Here is a 20,623-nt window from a genome sequence, read left to right on the forward strand (position 1 = left end):
GAGTATATAATAAGAGTCTAGATTTGTTAGAGCGGAATTGTGTTCTCTGAAGGTAGCCCACTGTGTGGTTGCAGATCTGGAATTCTTTAATGATCAACACGAGCGGTGAGAAAACATTATGACCTTTTAATTTAATGCAGTTTTAATCTTTTGCGGACCAAAACAGGACAGTTTATGATAGTGTCATCGTGACACACATTCACAAACAGTATGACGTTAATATATTTACATGGCAGAGGCAGAGCTACACAGAATAAGTCAACGTGTATATGCAAAGGTTTCAGTTGTTCTCTTGATGTTCAGTTGAAGTCGGAAGTTTACATACACTTAGGTTGGAGTCATTAAAACTCATTTTTTCAACCACTCCACAAATGTCTTGTTAACAAACTATAGTTTTGGCAAGTTGGTTAGGACATCTACTTTGTACATGACACAAGTCATTTTTCCAACAATTGTTTACAAACAGATTATTTCACTTATCATTCACTGTATCACAATTCCAGTGGGTCAGAAGTTTACATACACTATGTTGACTGTGCCTTTAAACAGCTTGGAAAATTCCAGAAAATTATGTCATGGCTTTAGAAGCTTCTGATGAATGATGTCAATTAGCCTGAGTCAATTGGAGGTGGACCCTTGGATGTATTTCAAGGCCCACCTTCAAACTCAGTGCCTCTTTGCTTGACATCATGGGAAAATCAAAAGAAATCAGCCAAGACCTCAGAAAATAAAAAATTGTAGACATCCACAAGTCTGGTTCATCCTTGGGAGCAAGTTCCAAATGCCTGAAGGTACCACATTCATCTGTACAAACAATAGTACGCAAGTATAATCACCATGCAGCCGTCATACAGCTCAGGAAGGAGACGTGTTCTGTCTCCTAGAGATGAATGTACTTTGGTGCGAAAAGTGCAAATCAATTCCAAAACAACAGCAAAGGACCTTGTGAAGATGCTGGAGGAAACAGGTACAAAAGTATCTATAACCACAGTAAATCAGGTCTTATATCAACATAACCTGAAAGGCCGCTAAGCAAGGAAGAAGCCACTGCTCCAAATCCGTCATAAAACAAGCCAGACAACAGTTTGCAGCTGCACATGTGGACAAAGATCGTACTTTTTAAAGAAATGTCCTATGGTCTGATGAAACGAAAATAGAACTGTTTGGCCATAATGACCATCGTTATGTTTGGAGGAAAAAGGGGGAGGCTAGTGTTAGTGTTGCATCAATTGAATCTGGTATCAGGACAAGTAGAACAAAATCTAACAGGAAGTGACTTGCTTTCCTTTTCCAAACACAACCAATCAAAATGCTACACTTATTCACCAGGTCGCACACACACTCCTCACATGTGTAAACACTAATAGCTTAACTGATCACTAACCAATCACTGCTTTACTGTAGTATAGGCCTATAAATAGGTCAAAGGTCAGATTACCTGTTTTGAACAATGGATGCCAACAATGGACAGAGGGCAAGAGGAGTAGGAGGGACAGGAAGAAGAGGACTAGGGCAAAGAAGAGAAGGAAGGAGAGCAATCTCTGATGAGATTAGGGCAACACTTGTTGATCATGTGATCAACCACGGTTTGACCATGAGAGAGGCTGGACTGAAAGATTTACAGTGGCGTCCATAATTCGAACCTTCAGAAATGAGAACAGGTATGCAACTATCTAATGACTATTTTAGCATTACAGTAATGTACTGTAAAATACGTATGACTGCATAGTATTGCATAAACATTTGTAACTCTGAGCCATCCATTTACTGCACTGCATTGAATGAATGAGGTTGGTTATCATGCTGTACTACATTTTGTTGTACATTGTTTACAGTTCCTATGCTGAACACATACTGTGTTTGAATTCTGTACAAAGGCAAAGACATCATGGAGGACGAGGACGCTTGTTTACAGATGTACAAGAGACTGCAATTATAAATATGGTTTTGGCCAACAATGTAATTGAGATTTGAGAGATAAGAGAGCATATCTTGAATAGACACCATATTTACCAACATCAATGCTGTCAGCCTGTCGACCATACAACGCATCCTCCAACGGCACCGAGTGACGATGAAACAACTTTACAAGGTGCCATTTGAGAGAAACTCTGACAGAGTCAAGAATATGCGACATGACTTTGTAGAGGTATGTATGCAACACTACTTCCAGTACTTCAGACATACCATATTTCCTCATCTGTATATCCTTTTGTCTTTTACAGAGTATTGGAGCTGGATGCCCATGAAATTCGCCATGAATTTATTTATGTGGATGAGGTTGGCTTCAACCTCACCAAAACCAGGCACCGCGGAAGAAATGTAATAGGACAGAGGGCAATTACCAATGTCCCTGGACAGCGTGGGAGTAATATAACTCTGTGCTGCCATCACTCAAAACGGGGTCCTCCATCACAATGCCACACTGGGTCCGTACAATATGCTCACTTTTTTGGATGCAATTTACACAATGCTTGTCCCTGATCCAGATCAGGAGCCTGCTAGATTTGTGGTTTTATGGGCCAATATTAGTTTTCACCAGGCTGTTCTGGTCCAAAACTGGTTCGCCATCCATCCACAATTTTGTATAGTTTTGTACCTACCCCCATATTCACCTTTTCTAAATCCCATAGAGGAATTCTTCTCAGCCTGGCACTGGAAAGTGTATGATCGCCAACCCTATGCCGGCATGCCGCTTCTCCAGGCAATGGAGGACGCATGTGGGGACAGAGAGGTTGCCTCTGTCCAAGGTTGGATACGCCATGCTAGGAGATACTTCCCTCGATGTTTGGCAGGAGAAAACGTATCATGTGATGTGGACAAAGTATTGTGGCCATACCCAGGCCGGAGAAGAGATGAAGCGTAGCTTAGCACTGGTGACTGCCCCCCCCCCCCGGGGCCCCACACACACAATTGTGTTCTTTACTGTATTCTAAAGAATATACTTTTGGCATTTTGCATGTGCAGTATTGAAAATTGTGTGTAGAGATTTGAAAAAAAGGAGACAGTTTTGAAAACGTGTGTAAGCAGTTGGAAAAAACTGTAAGTAAGCAATAAATGGTAAATGCAATTTTTGTATATACGGGTTCAATGTGTCACTACGCAGGGCTAACAGAGAACTAACTAGAAGTAAGTATACAGCTGTTCTTATACTGTGATAGACGTAGTTCCAACTTGTCTGTTGGCCTATCACAGTAGAGGCTGAGCGTGGTTTAGACCTCCTCAGCCTATCGTAGGCGCTCAGGCTGGTCCCCGCCTCTTGATGCTTCTTGGAGTCCTCCCTCCATCGATGTATAGATTCTTACTGTTCTGGTATCACACTCTAGTTGCTGCAACTACTCAGTTCCTGTTATCTTGTCATTGTGTTACTCTTGTCATTGTGTTACTGTATTTCTCCACGTCAGTTAAACCTCGTGATGAGCCTCCCCTCCCTGTACCCGCCTATCTATAGTTTTGCAACATACAGCAGTCACACCACGTTGCTCAGTTCTTGTCACACACACACACACACAAAGACAAAGCAGCTGTTGAGCTGTTATCTACAGTTTTGCAACATACAGCAGTCACACCATGTTGCTCAGTTCTTCACACACACACACACACACACACACACACACACACACACACACACACACACACACACACACACACACACACACACACACACACAACACACAAAGCAGCTGCTGTTCAAACAATTCAATCTTACGTAATATGGTAGCGGGTTATAGAGCATAAACATAAATCCTCACACTAGCAAGCCGAAGAACACCATCCCAACGTGAAGCACGGGGGTGGCAGCATCATATTGTGGGGGTGCTTTGCTGCAGGAGGGACTGGTGCCCTTCACAAAATAGATGGCACCACGAGGAAATAAAATGATGTGGCTATATTGAAGCAACAGCTCAAGACATCAGTCAGGAAGTTAAAGCTTGGTCGCAAATGGGTCTTCCAAATGGACAATGACCCTAAGCATTCTTCCAAAGTGGTGGCAAAAGAGTTTAAGGACAACAAAGTCAAGGTATTGGAGTGGCCATCACAAAGCCCTGACCTCAATTCTATAGAACATTTGTGGGCAGAACTGAAAAAGTGTGTGCGAGCAAGGAGGCCTACAAACCTGACTCAGTTACACCAGCTCTGTTAGGAGGAAATGGGCCAAAATTCACCCAACTTATTGTGGGAAGCTTGTGGAAGGCTACCTGAAACGTTTGACCCAAGTTAAACAATTTACAGGCAATGCTACCAAATACTAATAGAGTATGTCAACTTCTGACCCACTGGGAATGTGATGAAAGAAATAAAAGCTGAAATAAATCATTCTGCTATTATTCTGACATTTCAAATTCTTAAAATAAAATGGTGATCCTAACTTACCTAAAACAGGCAATTTTGACTAGGATTAAATGTCAGGAACTGTGAAAAACTGAGTTTAAATGTATTTGTGTAAGGTGTATGTAAACTTCCGACTTCAACTGTAGATGGAAAGGCTTCAGTTGTTCTGTTGATGTAAGAGTGTTGGTGCATGATGTCATCTGGGCTTTGGGACAGGGCGGGGCATGCGATTGGGCTGGTTCGGTCCGATGTATTTCAAAATCACCTCCATCCCCGGACAGGGCTGCGAGGCACAAGGCACACACACTGTCCCTTTCTGAAAATGGACATGTGAAAAATCTGCCGTTTCCAGCTACAACAGTCATTTACAACATTAACAATGTCTACACTGTATTTCTGATCAATTTGATGTCATTTTAAGTAAAAATAAAAAATGCTTTTCTTTCAAAAACAAGGACATTTCTAAGTGACCCCAAACTTTTGAACGGTAGTGTGTATGTAAATATATGGCTATGGTACAAATGTCAAAATACACTGTACAGTGCAACTCAAAGCATAAGCTATGCATCTATCCAGCCACATTGAGTGTATGCAGAGAGCCAGAGAGGAGCACTGACCTATAGTGGAGCTCCAGGGAGGAGATCTCCTTCTGCAGGGACAGGAACTCCTCCGGCATCTGAGAGCTCTCCTCCCCCAGTCTCATCTGCAGTCACAACAAACATCTCCACCTGGACAGACACAAGCAGAGGATGAGGACACAAGGGTACTTTAACACCACACATCAAATACGGTGGACGACTTGGTCCTTGGTTGATTCTAAAGGATTTGGCTTTGTTTCCCGTTACCTTGTTGAAGTGATGTACTCTGTAAAGGCCCCAAGTCTCTCTGCCTGTGTCCGTCTCAGCCCTGTAACATGGGCTACTGCACACAGGCCTACAATGGAAAAATCGGACCATTCCTCTCTAATAAAAACACATATACACTTGTATGTTACACTGGGTTGTCAGCAAATCAAACCTAATACACAGAAAGTGCCTCACATGACAGGAAGGTCCTTCCAGTTAACAGCATGGTCCATAAATAACCTAGAAGAGAAAAGGAAACTTTGTTGATACAGCAACAACTGCACACTAGTATATCGCCGCTAGTCATTCTGGTTTTTCCATGGCATGTCCATTCCCACCCACACAGGTGACCTTACCCCACAACCTCCCCATCGTAGCCTAACTCATGGCCTCACCTGCTACGCCCATCTCCCCCTTGCCAGCCAGGTTGAGGTCAGGGAAGCAGGTGGGGTCCAGAGAGTACACCTGAGACCTGTGGGTATGAGGCTGGATTTCACAACCCTCCTGTATGTATGAGTGAGGAAGATTGAGAGAGAGCCAGAGAAGGAAAGAGAAAAAGAAAACGTGTCAGTTTGGAGAAATGTTACTTGTGAAAACTGGCTCAAAACTAGGTACACACATCTCTGAATGCCTCACTCTCTTTTTCCAGTTTGAATATTGTTATGCATGCATGTCTGCCGTGCATACTGTAGTGTAAATGAAGGATAGAGTCAGATACTCACAAATACAGCCCCCTTCAGCATGTCTGGCACAACCATTGGTATAAACCCCTGAGAGCGAAGGGAAAAAAAAGATTTATTTTCAAAGTAGGGAGACATTTATTCATCACTGCTACAGTTGTTATGATGTATATAGTGCTGTTTCAATTTGTTGTTTTTTTATGACCATTTTCATTATTTTATTTCACATAGTCCTGCATGTTGGTATTCAAAAATGTCTCCTTATAGTTAAAGGTCTAGTAAGGTGTGTATTCTCACCACATTGGTGTGTGTGGTGTTGGGCAGCCTCAGGGCTCAGCCATAGTGTTCTCGGGGGTAAAGCTGGCTCAGCCGGTGACGGATCTCCCGATCGTCCTTCGTAGCCTCCTTGAACTCAGGAATCTGAAGAAGATAATGGTTTACTTACTCCACAAGGGCATTCTTTCTATTCAGCCTTGATATTAAGTGAAAATACCATAAGGTCACAGCAGGCAAGACAGAACATACAGTACATTAGCTAGGGCTTTCATGTTATTCTGATCCTGTGAAGAGAAGGAAAATGCTGATCACAATAAGCCCACAAAATAATATCTCATCATAACATGAAAACAATGTTTCGAGGCACAGTTATTGGCATCATTGTCATTATATCAACTGACCACAAGAGCCCGAACTCTGTGATTATCACTTTCTTCTGCTCCTCCAGCTGTGAGATTTCCTCAAGCACCACCTCAAGTTGCTGCCAAACACACACTTGCAACACACACTTGCATCAGAAACACACCACTGACGTAGGCCTATAGAGACCAGGCAATGTGATTGATACAAATGCAGTAGCCTACACTGCCACATCCAGGGAGGCTGTATTCATATGAATGTACTTCAAGGCAAATGACAGATAGAGCATATGAAAGCACAGAGGCAATCTCTCTTGCACATCAAAGACACTTCAATGACTTGATGGTCAAGAGAGCATTCAAAGCGCATGTAACTAGGCTGCATCTACAGTATTCAACATGGTGTGGTGAGATGGGATATACAGAAACGCTTACAATCTCCCTGACATCTTCTCCCCGTAGATCCCCTTTCCGAGTCTCCACATTGGCAATGACCTTGTCACTTTCCTCGCGGACATGTTCGCACAGACAACTTTGCATCTCATGTGTGGAGCGGCTGGGGGTAAATAATTTCGTTCCCTGCCTTGTAAAGCGTCTTGAAATCGGTTTTAAGACGTTCTATGTGCAAAGCCGGGTAACCATGCCAATGCAAGTCGCCATGTTTCAATGCGGAAGTAGGTTGGTAAAATAGAGGCGGAACTAAATGAGACAGCCAATGAAATGACGGGACCTGAAAATTAAATGAGCAAAATCTGTAACAAATGTATTGTTTAGAAAGTACAAAACAAAATATCGCATAAATTTGCTTCAGTTATCAAATAAGGCGCACGAACGAGTCCAAAACAAAACGTCACATCCGTGCACCGGTTCAAAGGCTAGCCAATGAGACTAGCTGAACTATTGCATTGCGGTAATGCAGTTGGGACAGGGGGAAAAGTGAATTGTGCGGCCGACAATAGTCAGGCAGGTCCTGGGACAATACAACCAGTTTTTCATATTTTTAACAACTGTAATGCGTTTGAGTTGTTTGTATTTCTTGCCATGATTTACTGATTCCCCAGATAAGACAGAAAGGGGTGCTTTGGCTGCATTCAGCAGTTGCTAACTAACGTTAGCTAGCAGCAGCTGGTTCTGAGAACCATGAGCCGTGCTGCACCCCACACTGGAGGCCGTACTCATTCAGACCAGGACAGGCGGATCGGAGGTTGGGACACACGGATGGCAACTGTCAGCTTCCCTTCTTGACTGACTACAGACAATCGGGCTTAAAGGTGAAGCTACTAACTGTCTGGCCCCTGGTGACATACACACAATCGGAGCCCAGGACAGGACCACCAAGTAGGGTAGTCTCCCTTTAATCAAGGTAAAGTCAACAACACTGTTGTCATTTTGTGTCACTATTCCTGAATTTACCCTGTTGATTTTCTCAATAAGAAAGAGGACTTGGGAATGTTGCCTTTGAGGGCTAATTACTCTTAAATAGATTACTAAGATCGAACTACATCAAATCATAATTATAGCTGACCACCATCTTGTGTATCTGGCTCCTTGAGACAGAAATAATGTTTTTTGTTGTTAAAGATTCCTGATATTCCCATGTATATTATGTCAACGCTTGACTATCTTCAGATGAGTGCAGTCCGTGGAGGAACGAATACCTGGCGGCCACAGCCCTGGCAGGATGGGGACAGTGGGGGCGGGGAGCCCCTCTCGGACAGCGACTCCGAAGAAGAGGACTTTCCCGACGACAGCACCACTCCTTTAGGAGACTACGTCACACATGGTCCGGTGGAATGGGAACATCCAAATGAATGCATCACTCATGTGCTGCCTATATCATAATTCTCTTTCTATCTCCTCACTCTTTACTTCTTCTCTCCGTCAGGGTTGAAGCAGCTACTGGATGCTCAGCAGCTGTGTGACGTCACTCTGTTAGTGGAGGGGAAGAGGTTTATGTGTCACAGGTAGGGTCAATGATCTTCTCTCAATTCTAGTCTACCATAGACATCCAGACAGTGCATGTTGCTACACACAAAGGAATATGTGACACATACTCAGATGCCTGCTGCCGTTTCAGTACTCCGGTGTCCTGCAGTTCATTGTAGTTACACCCTATCTCACCCTTATGTGAATGACGTCGTGCTTCTGCCTCTCTTCAGAGTCCTCTTGGCAGCCGTCAGCCCGTATTTCCGTGCCATGTTCACTAGCCCGTTGGTGGAGTCCCGTCTCACTGAGATCCGATTGGAGGAGGTGACGCCGTCAGTCATGGAGACTGTCATCCAGTTCGTCTACACTGGGGAGGCGGGACTCTGCTTGGACACGGCCGAAGACCTGTTTGTGGCAGCCAATCGGCTTCAAGTAATGCCCCTGCAGGACCTGTGCTCTAGGTAACTATATAGTCCGTGCTGCCTGACACAGATAGGTTGTCTTTTCCCCGGTCCAGAATGCTGCTGATACTCTTAAGCCTGTGCAGTTCAGTAACTGACAGAGTTTTGATAGCATTTTTAAAAGCCATCTTTTATTGTCTGGTTTTCCATCCTCAAACATCTGTGTGTGTCCATAGGTTCCTGTTTGAACACCTGTCTGTGGACAACTGCCTGGGTATGTACTCTCTGGCCCGCTCCCACCACGACCAGCTGCTCCTGAGGGCCTCTCTGAGGCTGGTGGCCCAGCACTTCCCCCGCGTGGCCCGCCAAAAGGACTTCCTCCTGTTGGACCCAGGCACCCTGGGCAGCCTGCTGGGATCTGACCGCCTGGGCGTAGACTCTGAGGCAGAGGTGTACGACGCAGCACGCCGCTGGGCCGAGCACCGGCCCCTGGACCGTTACAGCCACATGCCGGCCCTGCTCCACCACCTCCGCCCCCGGCCTGCTGTCCCTGGAGGAGAGCCGGCGACTGAGCCAGGAGCTGGGCTCTGCGGCAGCCGGGGAGGGCCTGGGAGGCCCACTGAGGCCCCGGGAAGGCATGTTCGAGAAGAAGATTGTGTGTGTGGACCTGAAGCCGCGGGAGGACGAGTCGCTGAACGAGAGGGACTTCACTGTGGACTGCTTCGACCCACGTACAGGGAAATGGGAGAAGCTGGCTGCCCTGGGCTCTCTGCTGTGCCCAGGTTGCACAGCTATCGGGGGGCGGCTGTTCGTAGCGGGGGGCATCCTGCGGGGGGGCACGGTGTCCACGGAGGTCCATGAGTATGACTCTGTGTTGGATCGCTGGCAGGAGCGGTCGCCCATGGTGCAGCCCCGGGCCATGCTGGGTCTGCTGGGCTGTGGGGAGTCACTCTACGCCCTGGGGGGGCTGCAACAGAGGAGCCATGCTGGACTCCTGTGAGATCCTGGACCTGGCCACTCTTCAGTGGGGCCCTGGGCCCCGTCTGCCCCTGCCGCTGCGCTCCTTTGCCTGTGCCGCCCTGCGCGGCCGCATTTACCTTCTGGGCGGCACCACGCTGGAGCAGAACCGGGCTGTGGTGCACGCTGGCGTGCTAATCTATCACACCCTGACTGACTCATGGACCCGTGTGGGACTGGACTCTGGCGCCACCTGCCTGGCAGGAGGGGTGGCGGTGCGGGGAGGGGTCTGTGCCATCGGAGGCTACATGAGGGACGCCACAAAGTTTATAGATGGAAACTACACCCATCTGGAACCTCTGGACGCCACGGGGCGGGTGCTGTTCTTCAGGGAGGGCCGGGGCTCAGGGGTAGAGCGGGAGGTGACTGGGGCGGTGGTGGCAGAGAGGAGCGGGGGGAGCGACCGAGCCCCTAGTCCGGTGGTTTTCCCAGGGCTGCCGAGGCGGATCGCTGCCGGGGGCGTGGCCAGGTGGAAACGCAGGATATACGTGCTGGGCGGGGAGAACGGCTCCCGTTTCTATGACAGTGTGTACTGTTGGAAGCCTGGCTGGCGCAGCTGGGTCCAGAGACGGGAGAAACTACCCGGAGACACGGGAGGAGTCAGCCAGTTCGGCTGTACCACCCTCAAGTTCCCCAAGAAACACATCCTGTCCCGACTGAGACTGGCTCGGGAGGACCGCAATCCTGATGATGACTAGCCACAGCAGGACTAATGAGCTGTGGCTAAGACCAGCATTCATGGGGTTTCAATAGTGAAATGAAATGTTATTAATTTTTAACACTTGAGACAGTGAGGGGGAAGGGACTCGCGTCTGAATGTAACCACCGTATGCCACAAAAATGCTCAAGTCCTTCTCAAAAATGATTTGAATGCATTTAAATGGTTTGAAAATTGTTTGCCTGTTGAACACACATCCTCAGCCTTTGCCAATTTATAGGCCTATGCAGCCGTTAAATTCCCATGTTGTGAATGTTTGGCAGGGTTTACATTTGTTTATTGAAATTTGATGAGGTGTTTTCATTTTTTATTTATTTTCTATCCCAAACTTCCTGAAATTCACCAAAGGATCCCACTTTCGTGTAACTTTAGTCTTTCACTATTCAGTGATTCCAGGGTCCCATGTTCATTAGGCACCAAGCAGAATAAAATGAGCTGAAACAGGGAAGGACTACCTACCTGGACTTGTCCAATGACCTATACATTCATTTTTGGTTTGCGTTGCAACATGTTTTGTAAAAAATTTTTTTTCTCTAATAAACATGACCTAGATTTTAGTCACTTGTTATTTTTGGTCAGTTTCTCTTCATCGCTATTCACCCTAACACTCTTTCAATCAGATCGTGTTATCATCAGACGGGATAGCGTGGTTTCGTAATCACTATTGCACCCAAGTCTCCACACTCAAACAACTGTGTAATCCATGCTAGAATTTTAAATATTAAGGTCTTAATACAATTCATTTCTGAAAATTCTGTTTTTTTTTTGGTTCAGATTACAGACCACATAATTAGATTTAATTTCCAGATGTATGGGTTACTTACTTACCACGAGCAGGCAGATCCTGCAGAATACCTGACACCTTTTGGTTTTTAGATGGGCAAGTTTATTTGGGATTTTAGTTGAGCACGTCCCTTTGCTCCATAGAGGTGTGTGAAGAGTGCAAATGTGTTAGGGAGTGAACGTTGGATTATGGTATGTAACAACAATGGATCCCCCCCAATACCTCATACCCCTTAAGTAAAACATCACCTCACTCATGTAATCGGATTTATGTTTTTGAACTGAAAGACAAATTGATAATTTGATGACAGTTATTCTATCAAATGATTAAAGGACATATTTGCTTAAAATTTCTGGGATTATTCTCCTGTTTTACAATGTTCCTCTCTGGGCTACGACAACAGGTCCATCGGTCCGTTTGTCATTTTTGTGTATGTTACTAAAAAGAGAAGAAATCATTAACCCAAGTCACATTTAGAATGGACGGTCTCGTAGTCACTCATGCAGACATCTCGTAGTCTCGCTCAACAGATTTACAGCAGGGTCTTTGTAGTTGTGTAGCCTTTGGTCAGAGACCAATATGACAGCGGATTTAGTCTTTGTTCTTGCTTTAGGCACATTTTGGGTCACGGTAAACCAAATGTTAACACCTGTAACAATTGAATTAAGTTACCAATATAATAATTTTCACATGGAAGAGAAAATCATTTTTTTTCCGACATGTTTACGACAGAAGGTTGGACTGAACTAATGGAGCTTTCATTTTTTTTACTAGAACTAAACCATGTGTATAAGGGAAGAGGCCTGCGTTAATTATTACTGTCATTAATAAACTCCTTGAGTCAGTCTCTTTTCCTGTTGACCAAAGGTCTTACTGACCATCCACTCTGACTATTCTCTCCTCTCCTTCACCTGGCATTTCTCTTATCGAACGTTAGGGAGTGAGCCCTCTATTTAATAGACACTCGTATTATCATTATCCTTTCCTCCAAGTCTTGGACTGATACCCTTTGGTTTGACATTATTAGGCCCGTTGACGCCGTTCTTCAGTTTTGTTGAGAAATGGAGAACCACACGTCTGAGACCACACCGGCGACGAAGACCATTAATAATCTAGCTGATATCTTGGTCATAATCGGCTACTTCATTCTGGTCATTGGCGTAGGCGTCTGGGTTAGTAGTTACATCTATCTGGATATCTGTCTGTAGCCTACATAGTTGTAAGTTATACATGATTATGTCCATGTATAATTTATCATAATGATGTTATGTCAAACTGGGTATTTGTGTAGGTCATATTCCACTTATTGACATGTACAATAGAGTAGAGTATGTCATGAGGTAAACCACTGCCTAGGGCTTACATCCAGTGAATGTCCTGTCCTCCAGTCTATGTTCCGGACCAACCGTGGAACTGTGGGAGGCTACTTTTTGGCAGGACGGACCATGACATGGTGGCCAGTGAGTTCAACTTGACCTTTAACCCCTTTGACAATTCTTGTATTTTAACTAACCCTTTGGGTCTCTTCTTCTGCTAGTTTTAGCTTCCAGTCACCTTTCCTGTCTTGCCCAGTCCCATTGTATACATTACAGCCTGTATGTGTGTTCAAGGACAATTCCACTCAAAAACTGTATTTTGGTATTTGTTTAATTAGTCCACTGTTGACACAGTCCCAATATGTGTTGCATGTCAAGTTTTCAAGATATAAGATTTTCCAGAAGCAAAGTGTCACATGCCACATCATGAGGATGTGTTTCTCCTTGAACAGTTCTCCCTTGTGTCTCTCTCTCTCTCTCTAGGTTGGAGCATCACTGTTTGCCAGTAATATTGGTAGTGGTCACTTTGTGGGCCTTGCTGGTACCGGAGCAGCCAGTGGAATTGCTGTGGGGGGTTTTGAGTGGAATGTAAGTATAATTTGCCCCCTTAAAATAAGTTATGACATGTTATTACAGAGTTTTGAGTACAATACACAGTGACAATACTTTGTAATATGTGCTGATCAGGAAATTGAGATTCCTCTGAAATTGGAGCCCTCTTTCTCTACCCAGGCATTGTTTATCGTGCTCCTATTGGGCTGGCTGTTTGTCCCCGTTTACCTCACAGCGGGGGTAAGTTACACAAGACCATTATATGCCAGCTAACATGGCATACTGCAGAGATTTGTGTCCATTTGTCTGAAATTTCTGCATTTCCCGTTGCTTAGGTAATTACAATGCCTCAGTACCTGAAGAAGAGGTTTGGGGGAACCAGGATCAGTCTGTACCTCTCTGTCATTTCTCTGTTCCTCTACATCTTCACCAAAATCTCTGTGAGTCTAGGACAGGGCTCCCCAACCCTGTTCGTGGAGAGCTATCGTCCTGTAGGTTTTAGCTCCAACCCTAATCTAGCACAACTGATTCTAATGATTAGCTGGTTGATAAACTGAATCAGGTTAGTTACAACTGGGGTTGGAGCGAAAACCCAAAGGAGGGTGGCTCTCCAGGAACAAGGTTGGAGAGCCCTGGTCTAGGACAGCACTATGGGGCACTGTTTGTAACATGCTGTGAACGTCCCCCACAGTCCTTTATCATGACATTTTCTTCAATATTGATTGTATCTGTGGTATTGCTAAGACTCCTGTATGTTTTATTGAGGTATAAACATACCTGTGGACCAGTCTGACTGTCTCCTCATCTCTCTCTCTCCAGGTGGACATGTTCTCTGGGGCTGTGTTCATACAGCAGGCTCTAGGCTGGAACATCTATGTGGCTGTGATAGCCCTCCTCTCCATCACAGCTCTGTACACAGTCACAGGTAACATCTGTTTGATCAAATTATGCACTAAATGCTTTCATTACATTAAATTACATTGAGGTTTGGACAGGACATATTTTAAGCAAATAGGGCAGGAAAATGCATTGAGATGGAACCTTTATTTAACTAGGCAAGTCAGTTAAGAACAAATTCTTATTTTCAATGACGGCCTAGGAACAGTGGGTTAACTGCCTGTTCAGGGGCAGAACGACAGATGTGTACCTTGTCAGCTCAGGGATTTGGACTAGTAACCTTTCAGTTACTAGTCCAACGCTCTAATCACTAGGCTACCCTGCCGCCCCAGATAAATAGTGATTATATAAGCATTAAAATGATTAGTGAAAAGAAACAAGTTGCAGTTCTTAGGGATAGTAAATTACTGTAAATAATGCATTCCACACTATGCAACATATATTAAATGATTGATGTGACTGATTTTAAGGTTAACCCATGTTATTGTTAGATAAAATACAGTGGACTCTAGAAGGGAGAGATTTCATTAGTACAGAATGCATATGATATGGTTAGCATTCGTTTTGGCTTCATTTGAATACTAGAAGATTTTTATTCAAATAGTATAAAGTGGCCAGGGATATATGACATCTGTGGTGATTCAGGATCATTGATCGGATCGAGATAACCTTCATCAACCTATGTAAGGACTTTAGAAATTGCCACCATAGACATGTTTTTTTTCCCCCAAAAAATCCATGAGTTCAGATAAAGCCAAAACACTGAGACACTTTGTTAATAAAGAGCTACAGACAGATAGGAAAAAAGATAGGAAAAAGTGCAGACAGAGGAGCCCTCCCCGCACTGCTGAGACCTTGAAGGTTTGAGAGCAGAGAGGAGAAGGGGGCCAGGAAATAAGCAAGATAGGGGTGACACCGAAATAGTAGCATTGACTAGTGTCTGTGAAATAAGAAAGGAGAGAAAAGGGTCACTGTTTAAATAGATAAATATATCTACATCTAAGAACATACAAAGCAGCACAGATAACTCTTAAAGTAGATAAGACACTTGACAGTGAATTGATACAGGATAGACATGAATGGACGCCTAAGGGAGAATTGGACATGTGGAGAATGAAAGGAGAAGAATAGGCTGTCCGCGATTAAAGGGCATGTTTGGAAAAGATGACCCATAGGGAAAAAACAGGGCCTCAGGTATTTTGTCTGTTACCCTCAACCCAAAGAGGGTGTAGGGTCATCTAGAGGTGAATAGATAATCATTGTATTGTGTGTGTGTATCCTAGAGGAGTGTTTCCCAACTCCGAGTTTGGGAAACACTGTCCTAGATGACCTCAGTGGTTTGTTCATTAACTGGGTTATTGTTGTCTAGTCACCTTACCTCTATACACATCTACCTCTATCACTCCAGTATCCCTGTACATGTAAAGATGGTATTGGAACGTATGCTTACTTATTTACTTTATTGTGCATTTCATATTTCTTATTCTACTTTCTTGTGTTTTTTTTCTAGTAATACCATGTTATTGATCATTGCATTGTTGTGTTTTGAGTTGTCAAGAAAGGCATTTCCCTGTACTAGACATTGAAACTTTCAAACGTATTAATCTGTGTCGCTAGGGGGCCTAGCTGCTCTGATGTACACAGACACCGTCCAGACGTTTGTCATCATCGCTGGCGCCTTCAGCCTCACAGGTTTCGGTAAGTTCAGAGTCCTGTGTCCAGAGTGCCACACATTCCATCTTGTTGACTCCACATGTTACTCAACACATGACGGAGTAACAAGAAATGGAGAAGCTTCTTTATCGGTGCTTAAATGTCCTTTTTGTTTATGCATTCATGTGTATATACAGTGCATTCTGAAAGTATCAGACCCCTTGACTTTGTCCACATCTTGTAACGTTACAGCCTTTTTCTAAAATGGATTAAATAGTTTCCCCCCCATTTACATAAGTATTCAGACCCTTTCCTCAGTTGAAGCACATTTGACAGCGATTACAGCCGTGAGTATTCTTGGGTATGACGCTACAAGCTTGGCACACCTGTATTTGGGGAGTTTCTCCCATTCTTCTCTGCAGATCCTCTCGAGCTCTGTCAGGTTGGATGGGGAGCGTCGCTGCACAGCAAATTTTCAGGTCTCTCCAGAGATGTTCGATCAGGTTCAAGTCCGGGCTCTGGCTGGACAGTCTGAGACCTGTCCCAAAGCCACTCCTGCGTTGTCTTGGCTGTGTGCTTAGGGTTGTTGTCTTGTTGGAAGTTGAACCTCCACCCCAGTCTGAGGTCCTGAGTGCTCTGGAACAGGTTTTCATCAAGGATCCGTTTGTAGTTTGTTCGTTCATCTTTCACTCGATCCTGACTAGTCTCCCAGTCCCTGCTGCTGAAAAACATCCCCACAGCATAATGCTGTTACCACCACACTTCACCATAGGGATGGTGCCAGGTTTACTCCAGACATGATGCTTGGCATTCCGGCCAAAGAGTTCAATCTTGGCTTTATCAGACCAGAGAATCTTGTTTCTCATGGTCTGAGAGTCCTTTAGGTGCATTTTGGCAAACAGCGAGCTGTCATGTGCCTTTTACTGAGGATTGGCTCAGGTTCTTGGGGACCTTCAATGCTGCAAAAATGTTTTAGTACAGTTCCCCAGATCTGTGCCTCGACACAATCCTGTCTTGGAACTCTACGGACAATTCCATCGACCTCATGGCTTGGTTTATGCACTGTCAACTGTGAGACATTATATAGACCGGTGTGTGCCTTTCCAAATTATGTCCAATCAATTGAATTTACCACATGTGGGCTCGTCAAGTTGTAGACACATCTCAAGGATGATCAATGGAAACAGGATGCACCTGAGCTTAATTTCGAGTCTCGTAGCAAAGGGACTGAATACTTATGTAACTAAGGTATTTCTGTTTTTTATTTAATACATTTGCAAAAATGTTTTCGCTTTGTCATTATGGAGTATTGTGTGCAGATTGATGAGGAAAATATTTGATTTAATTAATTTTAGAATAAGGCTGTAACTTTACAAAATGTGGAAAAGGGGAAAGGTTCTGAATACTTTCTGAATGCACCGTGTACTAACTGATACCAATGATGTACAGATTATGTCATGTATTTTGGGTACTGTACCTACAAATGAAATGACTGAATTTAGTGTCTCAAAACACTATTTCAGTGGTCCACAATGTGACTTTTAAAATGTGTATTTTGTATTGTCATCTATTGTATCATTGTGAAGTGACACTTTAATAAATGTTTCTAACTCATGACTCAACTGGTTATGTTCAATTAGCTGCCATGTCTAGTGAATCTGTTAGTGCACCACTCAGTCAGTCCTTCATCCAACCTCCCTCTCTCATCCACCCCCACCTTTAGTAAACCACTTCCTTGACCCAGCCTCACTGTAGACCCACTATAGACCTCCCAGTCCACTCCTCTTGACCTCTGCTCCCTATGTGACATTGTGTGTGTGTGAGTCCCTCTTCCTTTCTCATCCTTTTCCTCAGCCTTTTTTGAGGTGGGGGGCTACAATGCTCTGCTGGAGAAGTACAAGTTAGCACTGCCCTCCACGTACCAGTCCCTGGAGCCCCAGCGCTACAACATCTCCCCCCAGTGCTTCACCCCCCGAGACGATGCCTTCCAGCTGCTCAGGGACCCCGTGACCGGGGACCTGCCCTGGCCGGGGGTCCTCTTTGGCATCGCCATCGTGGGTGGCTGGTATTGGTGCACCGACCAAGTAAATAAGCTCATAGGAACACAGTGGATGGAATTCATATGTGGGTTTATTTCATAGTGCATTTAGTGTAGATGACCCATTCAAAACTGCACATTGCTGACTGGATCTAATTTGACATAATGCTGATGTCCCCTCTGCTCATTCTGTTGCTATGGTGAGAGATACTTAAATTTGATGGATGTGAAACAACATGGATCAGATGGGAAGATTAAATCGTTGGTTGAGTTGATCTGGTATCTTCCCCCATGTCTGTGTGTATAGGTGATCGTGCAGCGCTGCCTGGCGGCACGCAGTCTGACCCATGTAAAGGCGGGCTGCATCATGTGTGGATACCTGAAACTGCTCCCCATGTTCCTTATGGTGTTCCCCGGAATGATCAGCCGCGTGCTCTTCCCAAGTGAGTTCCCAAAAATATGCCATCATAGGATTGACACAGAGTTGAGTGGAGAGTTTCATGAACAGGGAAACTAGCACGCAGCAAAGGACTCTGTAAAAGACAGTTTGCTACACCTCTTTTACCCTGAATATGTGTGTGTGGTGTTCCCTCTCTTTTCCTCCTGTCATTATGGGCTCCATGGTAACAGCCTGTCTTCTCTCTGTTGACAGATGAGGTGGGTTGTGTGGTGCCAGAGGTGTGTAAGCAGGTGTGTGGGACGGAGGTGGGCTGCTCCAACATCGCCTACCCCAAACTGGTGGTCTCTGTCATGCCCAATGGTGAGAAGTCTCTTTCCTCTGCTGAACTAGTCGCTCAGATCTGGGTGACACTTTTACCGTATTACATTCTTTTTTTTTTTTACACACACAATTTGTCTCTCTCCCCCGTCTCCTCTCCTCTCCTCCAGGTCTGAGGGGACTGATGCTGGCGGTCATGCTGGCGGCCCTGATGAGCTCCCTGGCTTCCATCTTCAACAGCAGCAGCACCCTGTTCACCATGGACATCTGGACCCGCTTCAGACCGCAGGCCAGAGAGAGCGAGCTCATGGTCGTTGGCAGGTCTGGCCTTTTTTCACTTGGTTTACATAGAAAAACTTGGTTTAGGTAGAAAAGTTCAGCTGTCCCAGACCATTAGCTGGAGTAGGTCAATATAACGTATGTTCCAGTAAAATGTCCGCCTCTCACTGACTCCGTCTCTCTCTCTCAGAGTGTGGGTCCTCGTCATCGTAGCCGTCAGTATCTGCTGGATCCCTGTGGTCCAGGCGGCCCAGAGCGGTCAGCTGTTTGACTACATCCAATCAGTGACCAGCTACCTGGCCCCGCCTATCGCCTCAGTCTTCTTCCTGGCTGTGTTTGTGAAGAGGGTCAATGAGCAGGTGAGGTCAGAGGGTGTGTTGTGTTCTAGTCACATTGTTGTGAGAGGACATAGTTGAGAGAGACATAGGGAAAGCATTGGCAATGTAACCTGTGAATGTGAGAGAGACATCTGGGCCCGTATTCACAAGGCATCTCAAGGTAGGACTGCCGATCTAGGATCAGCCCCCCCCCCCGTTCATATAACCTTATTCATTATGATCTGAAATGCCAAACTGATTCTACATCAGCACTCTTACACCGAGACTCTTTGTGAATACAGACATATACCACTGGATTAACTTTTCCTTCTGTTTACTTTGGTACTACATTTTTATTTCTTTCAGGGGGCTTTTTGGGGCCTGATGGGGGGCTTAGCTATGGGGCTGTGCCGTATGTTGCCAGAGTTTTGGTTTGGCTCAGGCAGCTGCCTGTTCCCCTCAGACTGCCCCACTCTGGTGTGTGGGGTCCATTACCTCTACTTCGCTGTGCTGCTCTTCTTCTGCACCTCCATCCTGGTGCTGCTTGTCAGCTACTGTACACCGGCCATAGACGACATACATGTGAGTGCTCGTAGGCAGAATAGACAGTGTGCCTCAACATTCTGTTTTATCAAATACCTGCATCCATTAGATATTAACGCAAGGGGAATTTACTATAAACTCAAGAGATGAATAAACCTATGGTAGTATGCATCTACCCATGTAATGCCCTGTGAGTGATTTCTGATAGAACTGCTCTTCTCCTAGCTCCACCGTCTTGTGTTCAGCCTCCGCCACTCCAAGGAAGAGAGGGATGACCTTGACTGGAAGCAGGAAGTGAAGGGGAGGATAGCACGCAGGGAGGCAGAGGAGAAAAGCAGAGACAAGTCTGAAGACAGCCCAGGTAGGAGAGAACATACTTCCACTTCGGTGTCAACTCCCACTACAGTCGTACAGATCAAAGCCATGATGCGTTGTGGGTGAATTGGGACTGACTGATCTACGATTAGATTATTTATTATGCGAGGGGATTTGTAGATTGTCTTGACGCACCTGCAATGTCTAACAAGCCCAAAATCTTGTTTTATTTCCTTTGTTAGTGGATGCTGAAGAACCCAAATCAGGTATCTGTCGTCTCATTGGCTGGTTCTGTGGCGTCAGTGGCGCTCAGGTCCCAGAGCTCACAGAGGAGGAGGTTACCGAGGCATCCAAAGAGCTGCCTGACATCAGTGAGAAGCCCTTCTGGAAGCATGTTGTTGATGCTAATGCCCTGGTTATGATGGCCGTGGCAGTCTTCCTCTGGGGTTACTATGCATGAGGAGGCTAGTGACCATTGATGAAGTGCACTTTCGGTCATTCTCACACTGTTAAATTCAGAATCTAGTATGTCATTTGATGGACACACACACATATTTTCATGAAAAATAAAGTAGTTCTGTGTAGCCCCTTTCTTGTAATATCATCATTATGAAATTGGGTATAACAAATAATCCACACTCCTGTGCTAAACCTGGA

At 45.1% G+C, this 20,623-nt stretch overlaps 2 protein-coding genes and 1 pseudogene across 4 annotated transcripts; 2 read left to right on the forward strand and 1 right to left on the reverse strand.

Annotated features, from left to right (window-relative positions):
- Window positions 1-4,364: 4,364 nt before the first annotated feature.
- LOC123992946 (serine--tRNA ligase, mitochondrial-like) lies at window positions 4,365-7,276 on the reverse strand. 3 transcript variants are annotated; one of them, XR_006831336.1, is made up of 8 exons: window positions 6,928-7,276; window positions 6,155-6,277; window positions 5,900-5,947; window positions 5,573-5,681; window positions 5,373-5,417; window positions 5,178-5,265; window positions 4,950-5,060; window positions 4,365-4,615 (listed from the first exon to the last, which is right to left on the reverse strand). XR_006831336.1 is itself a non-coding variant. In XM_046294602.1 (7 exons), the coding sequence occupies exons 3-7, from the start codon at window positions 5,933-5,935 to the stop codon at window positions 5,042-5,044; spliced, it is 297 nt and encodes a 98-aa protein (XP_046150558.1). In that variant the 5' UTR covers window positions 5,936-5,947; window positions 6,155-6,277; window positions 6,928-7,276; the 3' UTR covers window positions 4,747-5,041. The 3 variants fall into 3 exon arrangements, 1 of the variants encoding a protein (XP_046150558.1); XR_006831335.1 differs by having other exon boundaries at window positions 4,365-4,648; window positions 6,155-7,276; XM_046294602.1 differs by lacking the exon at window positions 4,365-4,615 and having other exon boundaries at window positions 4,747-5,060.
- Window positions 7,277-7,382: 106 nt separating this feature from the next.
- On the forward strand, window positions 7,383-11,111 carry LOC123992923 (annotated as a pseudogene).
- A 1,124-nt stretch (window positions 11,112-12,235) lies between these two features.
- slc5a2 (solute carrier family 5 member 2) lies at window positions 12,236-20,553 on the forward strand. Its single transcript, XM_046294565.1, has 15 exons — window positions 12,236-12,510; window positions 12,727-12,798; window positions 13,138-13,242; window positions 13,387-13,446; window positions 13,542-13,646; window positions 14,026-14,131; window positions 15,721-15,801; window positions 17,611-17,840; window positions 18,102-18,237; window positions 18,447-18,554; window positions 18,683-18,833; window positions 18,982-19,150; window positions 19,475-19,690; window positions 19,877-20,012; window positions 20,209-20,553. Exons 1-15 carry the CDS (start codon window positions 12,400-12,402, stop codon window positions 20,424-20,426), a joined length of 2,004 nt encoding a protein of 667 aa, XP_046150521.1. The 5' UTR covers window positions 12,236-12,399; the 3' UTR covers window positions 20,427-20,553.
- Window positions 20,554-20,623: the final 70 nt, after the last annotated feature.

The sequence above is a fragment of the Oncorhynchus gorbuscha genome, linkage group LG13 (genome assembly GCF_021184085.1).
Source record: "Oncorhynchus gorbuscha isolate QuinsamMale2020 ecotype Even-year linkage group LG13, OgorEven_v1.0, whole genome shotgun sequence".
Classification (NCBI taxonomy): Eukaryota; Metazoa; Chordata; class Actinopteri; order Salmoniformes; family Salmonidae; genus Oncorhynchus; species Oncorhynchus gorbuscha.

Excerpts from the sequence above, each read along its gene's own strand:
- LOC123992946 (XM_046294602.1), bottom strand. The coding sequence starts at position 5,935 with ATGGTTGTGCCAGACATGCTGAAGGGGGCTGTATTT. Across the intron at positions 5,418-5,572 it reads GGGGGAGATGGGCGTAGCAG|GTTATTTATGGACCATGCTG; the intron begins GTGAGGCCATGA and ends TTTCTCTTCTAG. Across the intron at positions 5,266-5,372 it reads TGGAAGGACCTTCCTGTCAT|GCCTGTGTGCAGTAGCCCAT; the intron begins GTGAGGCACTTT and ends TTTCCATTGTAG.
- slc5a2 (XM_046294565.1), top strand. The coding sequence starts at position 12,400 with ATGGAGAACCACACGTCTGAGACCACACCGGCGACGAAGACCATTAAT. Across the intron at positions 13,647-14,025 it reads ACATCTTCACCAAAATCTCT|GTGGACATGTTCTCTGGGGC; the intron begins GTGAGTCTAGGA and ends CTCTCTCTCCAG. Across the intron at positions 15,802-17,610 it reads CTTCAGCCTCACAGGTTTCG|CCTTTTTTGAGGTGGGGGGC; the intron begins GTAAGTTCAGAG and ends CCTTTTCCTCAG.